This window comes from Silene latifolia, chromosome 6 (assembly GCF_048544455.1).
Source record: "Silene latifolia isolate original U9 population chromosome 6, ASM4854445v1, whole genome shotgun sequence".
NCBI classification, from domain to species: Eukaryota; Viridiplantae; Streptophyta; class Magnoliopsida; order Caryophyllales; family Caryophyllaceae; genus Silene; species Silene latifolia.
The window spans coordinates 12603786-12619347 of record NC_133531.1 but is presented as its reverse complement, the minus strand read 5'-3'; the positions used below and the strand labels follow the sequence as shown (position 1 = coordinate 12619347).

General features: G+C 34.2%; 1 protein-coding gene across 1 annotated transcript; it reads right to left on the bottom strand.

The window, feature by feature from the left end:
* Positions 1–1069: 1069 nt before the first annotated feature.
* LOC141586383 (dof zinc finger protein DOF1.2-like) lies at positions 1070–2404 on the bottom strand. The gene has a single exon (XM_074407592.1). The coding sequence runs from the start codon at positions 2187–2189 to the stop codon at positions 1389–1391; it is 801 nt and encodes a 266-aa protein (XP_074263693.1). The 5' UTR covers positions 2190–2404; the 3' UTR covers positions 1070–1388.
* Positions 2405–15562: the final 13158 nt, after the last annotated feature.

Sequence of the window (15562 nt, the reverse complement as noted above, 5' to 3'; positions counted from 1 at the left end):
ATCATAAGATTTTATGATTCGGATCAGGATTCCGATGACAATTCCTCTTATACTGGATTTCTAAAGTGACGGTTGCAGTCTAGTAGAAACCTTAGCACGAGGACCTCAAAGATATATAGTTGTATGGATTTTCGATATATAAATGACAAGTTATCACAATATTTTTCCTTCCTATATAATGGCAAGAAGCAGCGATACGCAATAAGACGGTTCACATGGGCTGTGATGAAATGATATGTAGTGACCTGATAGTTGAAACAATTATAGATGTCAGCTGTATGACAATGACTCCCTGACCATAACTTAATGGTTGTTAGTTAAATGACGTTCTCACACTGGTTTGAAGTTTTCAGAAACCTTCATGCATGTTACTCACATGTGTTCTCAACCATATGAAAATGACTCTGGTTATATTTTCTGCAGGCAATACCAGTTTTCGTGGGGTTAGGAAGGTGACCGCTCTCTTCTCGAGTTGTCTCAGTAACCTGGTTTACGTGTTATTCTAACAGGTTTGAAATTTTTTCAAAATTGCGATTTACAGGTTTGTCTATAATCCTTGATCCAAGACTAATGTGCATAAATAAATTATTGGACTAACCAAATAGTACATTTGTTTGTGGTAGATTTGCCTTTGTCAAGGATTTGTGCATTCTAAGAGTATATCCCTTGGTCCTTGTAATAGGGAATAGCTGTTTAGTACTCGAGTGGATTCGAGTTAGTTGCAGGTCTGGATTATTGGGATTAGAAACACTTCTAATTTAAGTATCACAAATTTTTACTTGACGGTCAAAAGCTTGTGTATATTAAAAAGGAAAGGGGGTTATAAAACGTCAAAAGCTTGTGACCGTGTGAAGAGAAATATATAATACAGTTGAGTACAGAACATATGTAGGACACAATCTGTAAATGACAGTTGATTACAGAACCTCTGAAGAAAACAATCTGTAACTGTACTCTATTCCCCCCATTTGACTTCATGGTCAACTGAAATCTCGACTATGATCAGTATTATCTCCCAAATACAATAATCATAACTTCGTAGCTCTTACGAATAATAATATGGAAGTAGTTGTGAAGGCAAATTTTAAATTGAATTCATATATTTATATTTGGAAAAATTAATGTTCAAAGTCGACATCAGTTAACCACTTAAGTGGGAACGGTAGTAATATGCTAACTATGAGCAGAATTCTCACAAGCTATATTTCCTATGTGTGTTGACTTTATTGCTTTACATAGTATGTTTAGTTTTATGTTCTAATAACACTATTAGCAAATGATTGTTACAAAATTAAAATACGCCGAGAATTGCTCTGTAGACGAACTATAACCGATGGATATCAATTGTCGATCGTAGTTATATGCCATCCTCATTGAGCTATTGGTTTTCAGGGTCTGGAGGATATCTCGAATCCCGTGTTATCGAAGTAACTCCAATTATCAGTGAAGACTAGATCTGCTGAGACCTTGTACTGGTCTTCTGGTAGCAATGTTGACTCGAATTCCTGTGACTGAGCTACTGGCTGCCATGTCAGACTGGAGATATTCGAGTCGTCTGACCAGAAAACATCCTCTATAAGATCATCAAAAGAGCCCAAATCAGGGTTCATAAATCCCTGAATTGTCCCTTCTTCCTGCACCGGGTCCATTACCGGAGACTCTTGCTCAAGAATATCGAGTGGGAACATCTGAGAGTCGAAACCAGACTCCATTCCACAAGAAATGGACGTCAGGGAATCGTGAGACGCATCGGAAGATGTGGTGTTGGTTACCTCATTGATCTCATGGTTCAAGAACTTAGCAAAAACTGCTGCCATGTCAATGTCAGGTGCTGATTCCTGAGAATAATCAGAGGATGAGTTAGGAGAGGTGTTCAAACCGGTGACAGTGCTTGAACCGGATGATAAACCCCTGGCAGACCTTGATCGACGGCTTTTACGACAGCCGCCACCAACTGGAACATTTCTAAGGGACCCACCTCGAGTCCAGTATCGCTTACAGCCCTTGCAGAAGAACCTTGGTTGAGACAAGCTGTAATTGTTGTAGTAACAGAATTTTGTATTTGCTGAAGCACACCGAGGGCAGTTGGGGGCGGGATCGATATTAGCCCTCCATCTCCGATCCATCGTCATTGACGATGGTGGTGGTGGAGGACAATGAAATTGTTGGTCCATTATCGATGATTCCATCTCTTGGAATAAATAATTTTCTGAATCCGTCACTGACTGTATGAGCGAGAATGTAATTATGTAAGGTAATGGGTTCTGTTTCGATTAGTCGAAAAATTGATGGGTATATTGAGAGATGAGAAGATTGTGAGGGGAAGTGAGGTGAGGTAATGAAGTGTGTATATATAGAGGTGGGAGTACTAACTACTAGTGTACCAAGGAGTGGTATCTAATGAGCAGTACGCGTTGTGACGGAGAAAATAAGACCATTTTATAATTAAAAAAAGTAATCATTAAACTTGTTAAAATTGACCCGATCCGAATGACCGACTCGACACTCTATCCAGATTGTCCAGACCTGAATTTTTATTGTTGCAAACTGATTATTCTCTATAAATAAGTTGATAATAGTTGACCCTAAAATGTCTTGAACTCCAAATATCCTGCCTAACCCAAACTGTTGACAACCCGAAATTGACCTCGACTCAGTTGACCCGTTAGCCAGGTCTAGTATCATCCACAAATTTTAATGTATTAAATAATACTGTAGTTATATTTGGTCATAAAATAGTCACATTTCTCCGTTACAAACTCGTGACGCGTCTTAAAATTTGAATTTAATGAGAGAGCAAAGAGTTGGAAGTGTGTGTGGAGTTAGAGGAAATGTGTAGCTGGACGTTAACATGGGTGGTCGGTTAAGGGCCGAGCCGTTAGGATGAAGGAACATAAACACGGCCCACGGATGGGTTACGTACTTACGGAATCATGTGATTAATCATGATTTTCATCAATTTTATCTCACTTCATCATTACGTATTATTATAATAATATAATACGTTTGAAGGGTACGTGGCATATATTAAGTGGTGAGATTTTGTTGTTTGGAAAAGTCAAAGGTTAATAAAATATGATTAATTAAATTGATTGGGTGCATGAGAAATGCGTCTTTTCCATGGAGTATGGCGTTATTAAGTCAAATGATGATACTAAATAAAGTCCATAATCGTAGGGAAAGTAATGTGATGGTCTTCTAAGTTGGACTCACTATCAAAGGTTTTCTTCCACTAGAGTTTTGGTTGTAAATACGTTTAAAATTAGTTTCAAGTTGTTGTTGGTACACTTGATACAAAGAATAAGAAGTAATAAAATTGTCGCGACTAGGAACTAATCTATAATAATCGGATTAGTGAATGGGAAACTACGTTCATTATTAGATTCTTACTATAGTTAACAAGTTGCGGCAGGATTCATGAAGAAATAGAGCTAAGTATTAGGATATTGGGTCTATAATAGGCCCGGCTACTATTAGAGTTGGCCGTATTAGGGTTAGGGTTTAGTAAAGATGTGAGCTATTATAAATAGCTCACCATATTTCATGTAAGACACGATCATTATCAATAATACAATTGCCTTATGAAATATTCTCCCCTCTTTGGAACTTGGAACGATAATTTTACATATTGTTTGTAAAGGTTTCTTCAGAAAGAGGTATTAGAGGAAAAAAAAAGGACATCAGCATCTTAATACAACTGTACAAGAGACTATACAACTCGAAGTCATACTTCCTATGTTTTTTGTCAACCAAACAAGACTTCATATTATTATTTCCCATAAATTGTAATTTATGGGAGTTTAAGTGGCATATTGGCCGATTTTTAGGATTTTAGTATGTTTGATCAATAAATATGCTAATTTGAGTGTTTGGTAAACAACATTTTGAAGCAACATATGAGAGATCATAATGGTAAAGTCCTTGTATTAGGAGCAAAAAAGTGCAGATCTAAGCTTTAAAAGAAGGTCTTTTAGCCGCTAAATAGTTAGGAATCTCAAAATTAATTGTGGAGAGTGATAATTTATGTGTTATTAACTTACTTCGTAGTACTTTGCGAATTCCTTGAAAAATCTCTGATATTATCAACGATGTGAAATTAGACCTTCATTTGTTCGATGAAGTGATAAATAAACATTGCTTTCTGTTGAAACCAACAAGGTTGTTGACTTCATGGCTTCTATTGGACATTCATGTCCAACTCTTTCGAGGTGGTTTGAAAGTCGATGGTTTCAACTCACCTCACTTATTCGAAAGGATGAGATAAGTTGGTCATACCCATCTAGGATCAACATAGTTTTCTTACCTTATAAAAAAAAATATGTTGTTTTACAATATGCTGCTTACCCCAACATATTGGTTAACATATTGTAAAATATGAAATTTTGTTCCATTGTACAAAGAAAACTACCAATCTATTAATCGTAATCTGCCAATTATCAAATACTCAAATTAGTTCTGCTAACTACTATATGCTAGTCAAACCTTATGATAAAATCTGTAATTTATAATCTGTTTTTATTGAAATTAATCCACTGTTTACCAAACATGACCTAAGTAGGCTAAGTTTATTAGTGAAAAACTTCAAATAGGTTTGGCTCTCATAATTATTACGGAGTATACACTAAGGCCCTGTTTATTTGGATTGCAATCATCTGAACTAAATTTAATCGAATTTAACGAAGCTGAGCGAATTGAACTAAACTGAATGAAGCTCAACTGAACTATATTAAACTGAAATTAAATTCAAAAGAACAAAACCTAAATCGTTCACTTATTGTTAAATTTTCTAGGTTCAAATTTCTCCACAACATAAAAGGAATATATAATGATTAAAGAAAGTATGTGAGATCTTAGAATTAGTGGAATTGCGGAGGTTCACACAAGAACACATGAACATATGCATCGTTTAGTGAATTAGGGGGCAAGTTAGTATGAGATGCCGTCTATGAGGGACTAATCATACGTTTTTACTACTTTAATTTAGCTCATTGGGATCATCAACCTTAATACTCAAGTCATATTCTACTTAATTAATATACTTTTACCGTATTATCTCTTATTTGACTTTTTGGTTATTAACTTTCTTATATTTTATGAGAAATAAATATTAATTTTTCAGAGCAGAATATAAATTTATAATCTACATTGTATTAAATTTAGTTTTTCTTAAAAATCAAGATGTAGTAATATTCGTCATCACAAAAACTAGTAATGCAGTCATTTTAATGATACCAAATTTAGTACTTTTGTTTTTTTTATGCACGGATCAATTTTAAAACTATGATATATGGGAGCTAATATGGATATAACTAGCACTAAGTCTTGCTAAACCGTTATAAATTACCCCCTCCGTCCCGGTCATTTGTTGTCCTTTGGTTTTGGCACAAAGACTAAGAAAAGAGGAGAGGGCCAATAGTTAAATGACAAGTGAAACAAACTGAGTGTGAATGATCAAATTACTCATCAAGTTGATTCTTAAAATAGAAAGGACAACAAATGATTGAGACACCCCAAAATGGAAAAGGACAACAAATGACCGGGACAGAGGGAGTACAATAAAAGGGGATTTTTAACAGTGTACTTTGGCCGCCTGTTAAATTGGAATTACATCACTTTTAGTTTAGATAAATAATGGTTGTTTATATCTTAGGTCACTAGAAAATTGTCAAACAATAAGTCTCCCTTGTGACGGTCACAAATAAGAGACGCCAAATGTGACCACTTTTTGATAAAATGTAATCACTCATAAACTGTTCATAAAATGTTACCTATAAAAAAATGGTCACATTTTCTCATAAAATGGTCACATTTGGCCCGTCTCTAATTGGAGACGAATAGTACCCGTCGCAAATAAGAATTTGCGATTGTCAAAATATAGAATTTAGATCATCAAAGTGAAAAATATAATTAACATTACAATATTAGGGTGAAATTAGCGAAAATTTTACGCTATAAACATAATCTCAAATCTTAAGACAACAAAATTATATTTTTTAACTATACAAATTATTTTTTATAGAAAATATTACTATAGTTTAACCTTTTTTTTGGGTTATGATAAATACAACCCAGTGGGTTGTATTTAAGCAACTAAAAGAGGAAATAAATAGTTAATATATGGATTAATTGCATTGATTTATGTGTAATTTACTCTTTAATTTCTAAATTAATGCCAAATATAAAAGGGTATTAAATGCTTAAATACAATCATTTCCCTTTTTTTTTTTTTATAAAGAGGGGTTTAATTCCTCCGGACACATGCAATATCCCGCAACCATGTGTGCCGGGTAAGACATTCCTTAGGATGATAGGTAACCGCAGCACTCCCGTGTAGGGAGTCGAACCGGAGACCTTTCAATTTGTTGACATTTACAACGCTTTAAGGCACTCCCACGCTTCACTACACTCGAACCACTTTGGTTCCATAGTTTAACCAGTTAGTCTTGCTGAAGACGGGTCGGAGCAAGTGACGGGTAATGTCACTCACAAAATGGATAGGGGGACAAGGTGGGGGCACCCTCATGTGCTTCCCTCTCTCCTCTATTTGGGTCATTTGTGAAAAAAATGGTATTCGTCACTCTAAAGTGACGGATACGTTCCGTCTTCAATGAGATTTTGTGTAGTTTAACATAGGTAACTCACTTTTCTTTCTTTTTCTTATCTTCAATGCATGTTCATTAATTTCTTTGAACCGTTGATTACTCATTACTAAATTCTTAAGCTCTTGATTGATTACTCATTACTCGATTGATTAAGGTCAAATTCTATTTTAATCTAGATTCACGAAAATCTAAATTGTACTAAATACGAGTTTAATAATGTTTTACATATGAACAGGGTTAAAGGGCTTATAAAATATTTGCAAATCTTCGATACTTTGTGCCTTAATACCTTTCGCACATTCTGTGGGAGCTTCTTAGCAACAAAGTAGTGCTTAGTAGAAAGATTTTTGGTCAACGCTATGAAACACAACAAATATTTATGTAAAACGGTTTTACACAAATTTTCGTAAAATGAGATTTTTTTTACTAACCATTTTTATTGTTTGAATATAAAACCGATTTTGGGACTCCAACCATCAACTTAAGCTTTTGGCTGAGATGGTTTCTTGACATAGTATCTGAGATTCAAAGTCATGTGACCAAAAGGTTACAGGTTTGAATCCCACCCCTCAATTATAAAGAGAAATATTAGCACATGTTATAGGGAGGCCTACTGCATTCCACACTTCAAGTTCAAAGAGGCATTCGTGTGAAGGGACGTGTGAGAGTATAATTTGGGACTCTTAACGATTAGTTTAAGCTTTACTACTCTTTCATCCCCGCCAACTTAAAATCCTAGATCCGCTACTGCGTAGACCGATAATAAAAGAGAAGAATTTGAATCTCCAATCATGTGGGGAAGGGAGGTTTTGAGTCACTTTCAAAGAAGATGCACTGATGTCCTCCGTAGTGTTTACGTTTGTCAAATTAAATGGCCAAAGGGATGGAAGCGAAGGAAGATTAACCATCATCTCATGGATAAGAGCATCCACAATGGTAAGCTAGTTGCTACTAGCTTACCTTTGCCACATCAACTTTTTAAGCCACAACAATTTATTTCAATTTGCTCCAATGGTTAAGCTAATTTACTTAGTAAATTAATTGAACCCACTTAACACACCCTCTATTTTTCTATTGGTTAATTCTTCTTGTAGGACCATTTGAGCTACTAGCTCCATTGGAGTAAGAAATTTCAATTTAAGCTAGTTCAATAGAAGTGCTCTAATGGTCAAGCAAGTAGCTTGAAATTTTTTTTATTTGCAAGCAAGTCCTTTTGGGAAACCATTGGAGATGCTCTAACCCAACCCAGTTCTGTTAGGAGGGACAGTTTGATTATTAACCCTCAAGTACGGTTTTTGGTGTCTTGTAGAGTTGTAGATCTCTTCAACTCAGTTCGTCATTTTTTTTTTTTTTTTTTTTTTTTTTTTTTTTTTTTTTTTTTTTGCAGCTGTAAACAGTTCGTCCGTTGGTATAGCGCGAATATGGAATTTTTTTCCAAAATGGGGTGCAATATCAAACAAATTAACAAAATGAGATGAGTTTGAAAGTAATTGCCAAAAATGGGTCCATGTTGGCTCGGTTTTGGTGAAGCTAGGTTCCGGATTATAGTCGCTTAGTCGGACGACGATTTGAGGGCAAATCGCTCGCCTGCAAAGCGACTTACTATATTTTTGGGGAAAAAAAATAAAAACTATTATTAAGCGTAGCGTTGGGGTAATCGAACCCGTGTCAATAGCACCAACAATCCACCTCCTAACAACTGCACCAATTGTAATTACTTAATAGTTTAATGCGCTTAAATGATTATATACAAAATAGTAAACACGACTCAGTGGTTAATGCATCAAATTAAATAAAGTTCCGCGCTTATTGAGGCATGACTTCTTGCTTGGTATAATGGTTTGTAGATTAGTATTGATGTCACTAGTCCCAGGTCCGATTCTCATAAAGGTCATTTCTCTAATTTTTTTTTTTTTGGGTAAAATACTATAGTCGCTGGGCCTCTAAGCGACTTGGGCTAAAATAACTGGCCCTTAAAATTAGGAATACTTGAAACCATTCATTCATTTAGAAAGCATTCTCGCACCACCACATGGACCATGTAAGCCACCCTTTCGGGAGTTGCAGTGGCCAAGTGATCATCGCCCCAGCTGGGAGTCGAACTCGGGATCTCTCAACTCCTACATTTCTGCAAGCTTCAAGTTTAACCCAGCTACCATTGCACTAACACCACTTAGTTAGCACAATTCTAGTTTTGCTAGAAGATAAATGATGGAGATGATTATAGCCAAGGACGGTCATATGAGAATTGGGCCAGGTTGAAACATTAGTTCAGAGTCAATCTCTACAAGTGACTTCACTTTTTAGTAAGCCAGTTAAAGAATGAAGCACCAATTGCAAATGTAACAAATGTAACAATGATTTATCTATATTTGGGTATCTTCGTTTGAAAGCAACTCATTTGAAGGAGTTCCAATGTAAAAACCTTTGCAAAAAATGTTTTTTTTTTTTTTTTTTTTTTTTTTTTTTTTTTTTAATTCATTAATGAGCTTCTCAAAGATGTTTCTAAGAATGACCACCATGGAGTTACGATTTTCTCCGTTCGTGGATTGAAGAATCTTTAATTTTAGTGGGTTGAAGGTGTTCATGGTATGAAACTGAATTAGTCACATTTTCCGCATACTTGTTCTTTCATTTTGATCATGTAATTTAAATGATGGTACTATCAAAATGATTTTATCATTGTGTTCAATGTTAAATTCTTGATTTAAGGGTAAAAAACCGCATAATTTACTGCTTATGGGTAGACTATGATTTTATCATCAACTGTAAAATAATAAAATTCTTGATTAGAGGTATTACGGAGAAGTTGTTAACAATCTGCTTGGAACTGGGGTTGATGTTGCTGTTTATTTTCTTTAATTGCAGATATTGTAGCTTTCATATCTAACTAGTATAAAAGCCAGGTTTTTTGAAGGCTTTCCATTGGCTGAAAATTTTCAGAAATTTGGCAACATATAGGACCCGCCACTTTCTATACACCACTTAATTACCCTCTCTCCTCTCATCTCCTCTCCTCTCCTCCACCCAATTCAAATCTGAAAAATTACTTCGAAGAAAACGATTTTAAGATTATTTTGCACGTTTTTTTATAATAAAATCAATTTATTAATAGTCCGTATAATCTAAGCTAATTTAATTTGAATTAATATAATCTAATTCTTTTAAATGATCTCAAGTAAATGATTACAGATGTTTAACATCTAAAAATTACTTATTTTTTTTTGAAAAAATTGTTTTAAAATCTTCAAAAAAATCTGAAAGCTAAAATTAACAATTTCTTTCAAAAAATTCTCTTTAAAAATCCTATAACTATAATAGGAAAAACATGCCATTAAAAACTTATATAAAAATAAGATTTAGAAATTTAATTGATAAATATTTACATAAAATATCCAAGTCATTTAAATTTAATAGATTTAATTTTCGTTCTTAGAAATACTCTATTGTTTTGTCAAAAAAAAAAACTTCAAAAAAGGGAAGATTACATTCAAAATATGGGATTTTTTTAAATTAACGAAAATAAGTTTTAAATAAATGAAAGAGTTTTTTTGTCAAAAGCTACCTTATATTTAGGGGTATTTGTAAAAATACTACCTTACATTAATTTTTTTTTGTTTTCAACTACCTTTATTTTCTTTATTTTTGGTCAATAACTACTTATGCTAATGATATAGATAAATTTGGTTAGTTTTTCGGCTTTAAACTATGTCATACGACTCTTTAATGTTTAAATCATGCCTAGAACAGATTTTGGGAAGTCATGATGTACTTACGCTTAATTTTAGTAGATGCTCATATATAAGTATTATTGAAATGTGAAAAACATAAATCTTGGTCATCTGAGTTAAATTGTGGTTTTTATGCGGTTGATCATTATTGTTTGATGTTAACAGAGTCATATGAGATAGGTTAATGTCGCTAAATCGATCAAATCTCGTCATCTCGTGAGCTTAGGTTGTTTTTGACCAAGATAAGAGAAAATAAAGGTAGTTTAAAACAAGAAAAATAATATAAGGTAGTTTTTTTACAAATACCCCTAAATATAAGGTAGTTTTTGACAAAAAAACCCTAAATGAAAATAATAATTTAAACGTAATATAGGCAACCAGATAAAGTAAAAAGAATATTATTTAAAAACACGTACTTACTCATATTGAGTAATTTTATTTAAAAAAATAATACTCATTTGATCGATGATATTCACTAATAATTTTATAAAAAATAAAAAAATCAACTTTAAAAAAAATAACCATCAGATTTATGAGAAATTGAATAAAAAAATCAAAGAAACATGAACAAAAAATGAAACAAACATAGCTGATAGTGAGAGAGATTGACAGCTGGGTAAACATTATCGAGAAAGGAGATGATATATTATTTAATGAATAAGGATTATAAAGAGAAATTATAGGTTTGAGGGAATGATATAATGACGGTGACTGGTGAGGGTGTGTTTGATGAGAGAGAGCGAGGGAGAAAGAGGCGTGTGAAGTAGTTTTGGAAGTATGTTAGATTAGCATTGCTAATTTACTATAAGGTGAAGGTGGGCGATATGTACTGAGATTTTAAACGGTTAGTTTGAAGTTGTTTAAGCCTATTTTAATCATATTTAGATTTTGAGCCAACAGTTTGTTATTGAGCCTATTTAGATTGACACGCATTATAGAGTAAAACGGATCTGTGAGAAGGTTCATTTCAACAAATAAACTATTTATCTAATACTAATAAGTAAGTTGTTTTTATATACAACGAAATCGTCTCACCGTGTAAATCCGTCTCATGTAATAACGACTGTATTAATGTTATTGTCTTTACTATATTCAATATTGTCGATTGATATTCTTACTTAGTATATTTAAACTTCAATATTTCTACATTTTCTCCATTCATAATTTAATAATAACAATCGTTTAACAAGTAACCCCGTGCAATTTTTGCACGGGATTAAAACTAGTATAATTGGTCAATTCAGGTTCAAGTATGTTCTTTTCAAGTGGAATCTGGACCGTGGCCAACCAAGAGTGTAATTCTGATCGCAATTGACAATACATTGCTTATATCAAATTAAACCAATATTGTTCTTTTATTTCTTCCCCTTAATTATCCTCATTTCGAATCCCACTATGCAGCTGATGCTACACTCATCGCACCAAGAGTGCAAACCATATTGCGTAACAATATTACCCTGAGCACGGAAACGAGGCAGCAAAGCATGAGGTTAAACCAGGTGTGGTTTAATTGGAACTATTGGGAGTCATTGCAGAAGGCAACTTTGTTGGGTATAATTGTTCAATGTACTTGATTAGAATCTCACCTTAGTTGTCTGGAGTATGCTATGCTTTGGTTTGAACGTCGAGAACTTGGGGATCTGGCCTATCTCATTCTGTTCAGTCAAGACCTTCCGTTTCCCGGCCTCTTCCGTCTAGTCAAGATCTTCCGTTCACTTGTGATTCTCAGGTTTTTCACTAGGTAACATATTAGAGGAATGTACATCAAGTTACTTATCAAGTTGATCTACCGTTTACTTAAAGTGGGATTCAGCTTCTGACGGAAAGTCCACCAAGTTACTCATCTGTTCTAAGCTCCTAGATTTCTGTAATAAATACAATGAGAATGTTGTATGGAGTGGAGATGTAGGATAGTGGACGAAAAAATAGATAACTTATACTACGAGGGTGTAATCTTGATGTGAATTGGTGTTTTTTCTTACTATTCCCTCCTAGTCTGAGTGTTGGTTCCCTTTCCTTTAGGCACCAAAATTAATAAAATGAATTTGGACCACACAAAACACCCTACCCCACATGGAATTGAATTTGGACCACATAAAACTTACCAAAAAAGAAAAGAGGAACCAACACCCGACTAACATGAAAATGGAAAGGGGAACCAACACTTAGACTAAGAGAGAGTATTAGATAGTTGGTTACAAAGTGTCTTGGTCTTTGCTATAGGAATGGAAATATATCAGTCTTTTAAGGAACAACCCATGACTTTGACCTACAATTATTTTCGGTAAAGAACCCATGTTAACTTGCACATGAAACGTCAACAATTTAGATACCTCAGTAATTTGGCTTAAAAGTGATTTAATTAACCATCGAAAGAGTACAATAACAATAGGTTAAGTATAGCAACAATCGAAATGTAAAAGAAATACGCTAAGATGTGCATGAACCGTCATTGATCAAAATGTCTTGGGGTACCGTGCGCGTAGCATGCGGTGCAACCAACTAGTATAATAAAAAGACAAACCAAAACCAAGTGATGTTAGTCCGGTGGTAACCGAGTTAAACATGTTAACTTGCACATGAAACGTCAACAATTTAGATACCTCAGTAATTTGGCTTAAAAGTGATTTAATTAACCATCGAAAGAGTACAATAACAATAGGTTAAGTATAGCAACAATCGACATGTAAAAGAAATACGCTAGGATGTGCATGAACCGTCATTGATCAAAATGTCTTGGGGTACCGTGCGCGTAGCATGCGGTGCAACCAACTAGTATAATAAAAAGACAAACCAAAACCAAGTGATGTTAGTCCTTGGTAACCGAGTTAAACATGTTAACTTGCACATGAAACGTCAACAATTTAGATACCTCGATAATTTGGCTTAAAAGTGATTTAATTAACCATCGAAAGAGTACAATAACAATAGGTTAAGTATAGCAACAATCGACATGTAAAAGAAATACGCTAGGATGTGCATGAACCGTCATTGATCAAAATGTCTTGGGGTACCGTGCGCGTAGCATGCGGTGCAACCAACTAGTATAATAAAAAGACAAACCAAAACCAAGTGATGTTAGTCCGGTGGTAACCGAGTTAAACATGTTAACTTGCACATGAAACGTCAACAATTTAGATACCTCAGTAATTTGGCTTAAAAGTGATTTAATTAACCATCGAAAGAGTACAATAACAATAGGTTAAGTATAGCAACAATCGACATGTAAAAGAAATACGCTAGGATGTGCATGAACCGTCATTGATCAAAATGTCTTGGGGTACCGTGCGCGTAGCATGCGGTGCAACCAACTAGTATAATAAAAAGACAAACCAAAACCAAGTGATGTTAGTCCTGGTAACCGCAAGTTAAACATGTTAACTTGCACATGAAACGTCAACAATTTAGATACCTCGGTAATTTGGCTTAAAAGTGATTTAATTAACCATCGAAAGAGTACAATAACAATAGGTTAAGTATAGCAACAATCGACATGTAAAAGAAATACGCTAGGATGTGCATGAACCGTCATTGATCAAAATGTCTTGGGGTACCGTGCGCGTAGCATGCGGTGCAACCAACTAGTATAATAAAAAGACAAACCAAAACCAAGTGATGTTAGTCAAGTGGTAACCGAGTTAAACCTTGAAACTTGCAGAAATGTAGGAGTTGAGAGGTCCCGAGTTCGACTACCAGCTGGGGTGATGATCACTTGGCCACTGCAGCTCCCGAAGGGGGTGGCTTACATGGTCCATGTGGTGGTGCGGGAATGCATGGGCCTGGGGGGATTCAACCGCCTCGTCGTCAAAAAAAGAAAAAAAAAGACAAACCAATGCATAACCTTTCACCATTCAACTATTTAAGAGTAATCTATCAAGCAACATCATCATTTGTTATTTTGTAAAGAAAATAGAAAACAAAAATGAATTTGTAAACAATAAATAGCATAATAAACATTAAACTTTATCCAATTTAATTTTAAAATAAATTAAACAACAATAAAAAATTAAAATACATACTAAATTTTAAATCTCAGCGTTTATTGTAAGAATAAGATAAAGACAAATAAAAATCACATTAGTCTAATTTTACGTTGTTCAAGAATAATTATCATAAGTACATAAAATATTTTGTTCAATTTTTATCAAGTACACTTGACTAACTCAGCATGTACATTGATTTTATAATGAAGGTACATTTAACATAAGCTAGAAGTACATTTAATATAAGAAAAAATTACATTTATATTTGATCTTTTCTCACCGTACTCACCTAAGTATTGTTCTCATCGGGACTCAACTCAATAAAAAAACAGAAAAACAAAGTAAATTTTGAAAAATTAAAGAAAAAACACATCACGTGCCAAAAAAAAAAAAAAAGTAAAATGTAAAAAATTTAAGAAAAAAAAAATGTAAAACTCTCTCCAATCCAATTCAAAGGCAACATGGACCCACTTTTTCGCCTCACAAAAAATGGGCTCATGTTACCTTTGATTGAATGATGAAAAAACTACCCCACTATGCACCAACACCCAAAAACAAAAACAGGAATACCGCCCACCATTAACACTATCACAATTAATGTATTATGCAACTGGTCGAGAGGCACAAAATTGAAGTAGATTAAGCATGTGTAATAGGACGACCTAGTCATAAACGAGAGTTTCTCTAGGACCCGGTCTATGATTGACACTAATATCGATAGGTGGGTGTCTCTAAGCCTAAACAATTTATCATTATCAATGCATTTTTAAATTAACATGCCTAATTAGCAATTTGCATGTGTGACCCGATTTCCCTAGACGCTTTCTTTATTATTGTTTTCATTTTATTTGCATAACCAACCAACCAACAACCGATAAACTGACCTCGATAGAATTCAATCCATAGCAACTTGTTTAGCAAACTCCCTTCTCTTTGTGGTTTGACCCGTATTACTACATTTATTTGTGTTTAGGGAATTTATCTTTGCATAGGTGCGATAGCCTATCATCTACTTTGTCCAACTGATTTAGCATGTTGGTTGATTTGACTTATACCAATCAAACAATCACTTCATGGCTTAGATCGAGAATGAGGGAGCCAGTGGGAAGCAAAATATTACAACCCAGACAAACCTGCCAATTCGATGTGAAAACAATTGAATTATAGATACAACTCGATCTAATTACAATTGTTAACCAAAGACCGACTCACACACACGACACACGCCATAAAAGGATTTGAAAAT

Bases quoted from the DNA above. Each gene is read 5' to 3' on its own strand.
- LOC141586383 (XM_074407592.1), bottom strand. From the start codon at position 2,189: ATGGAATCATCGATAATGGACCAACAATTTCATTGTCCTCCACCACCA.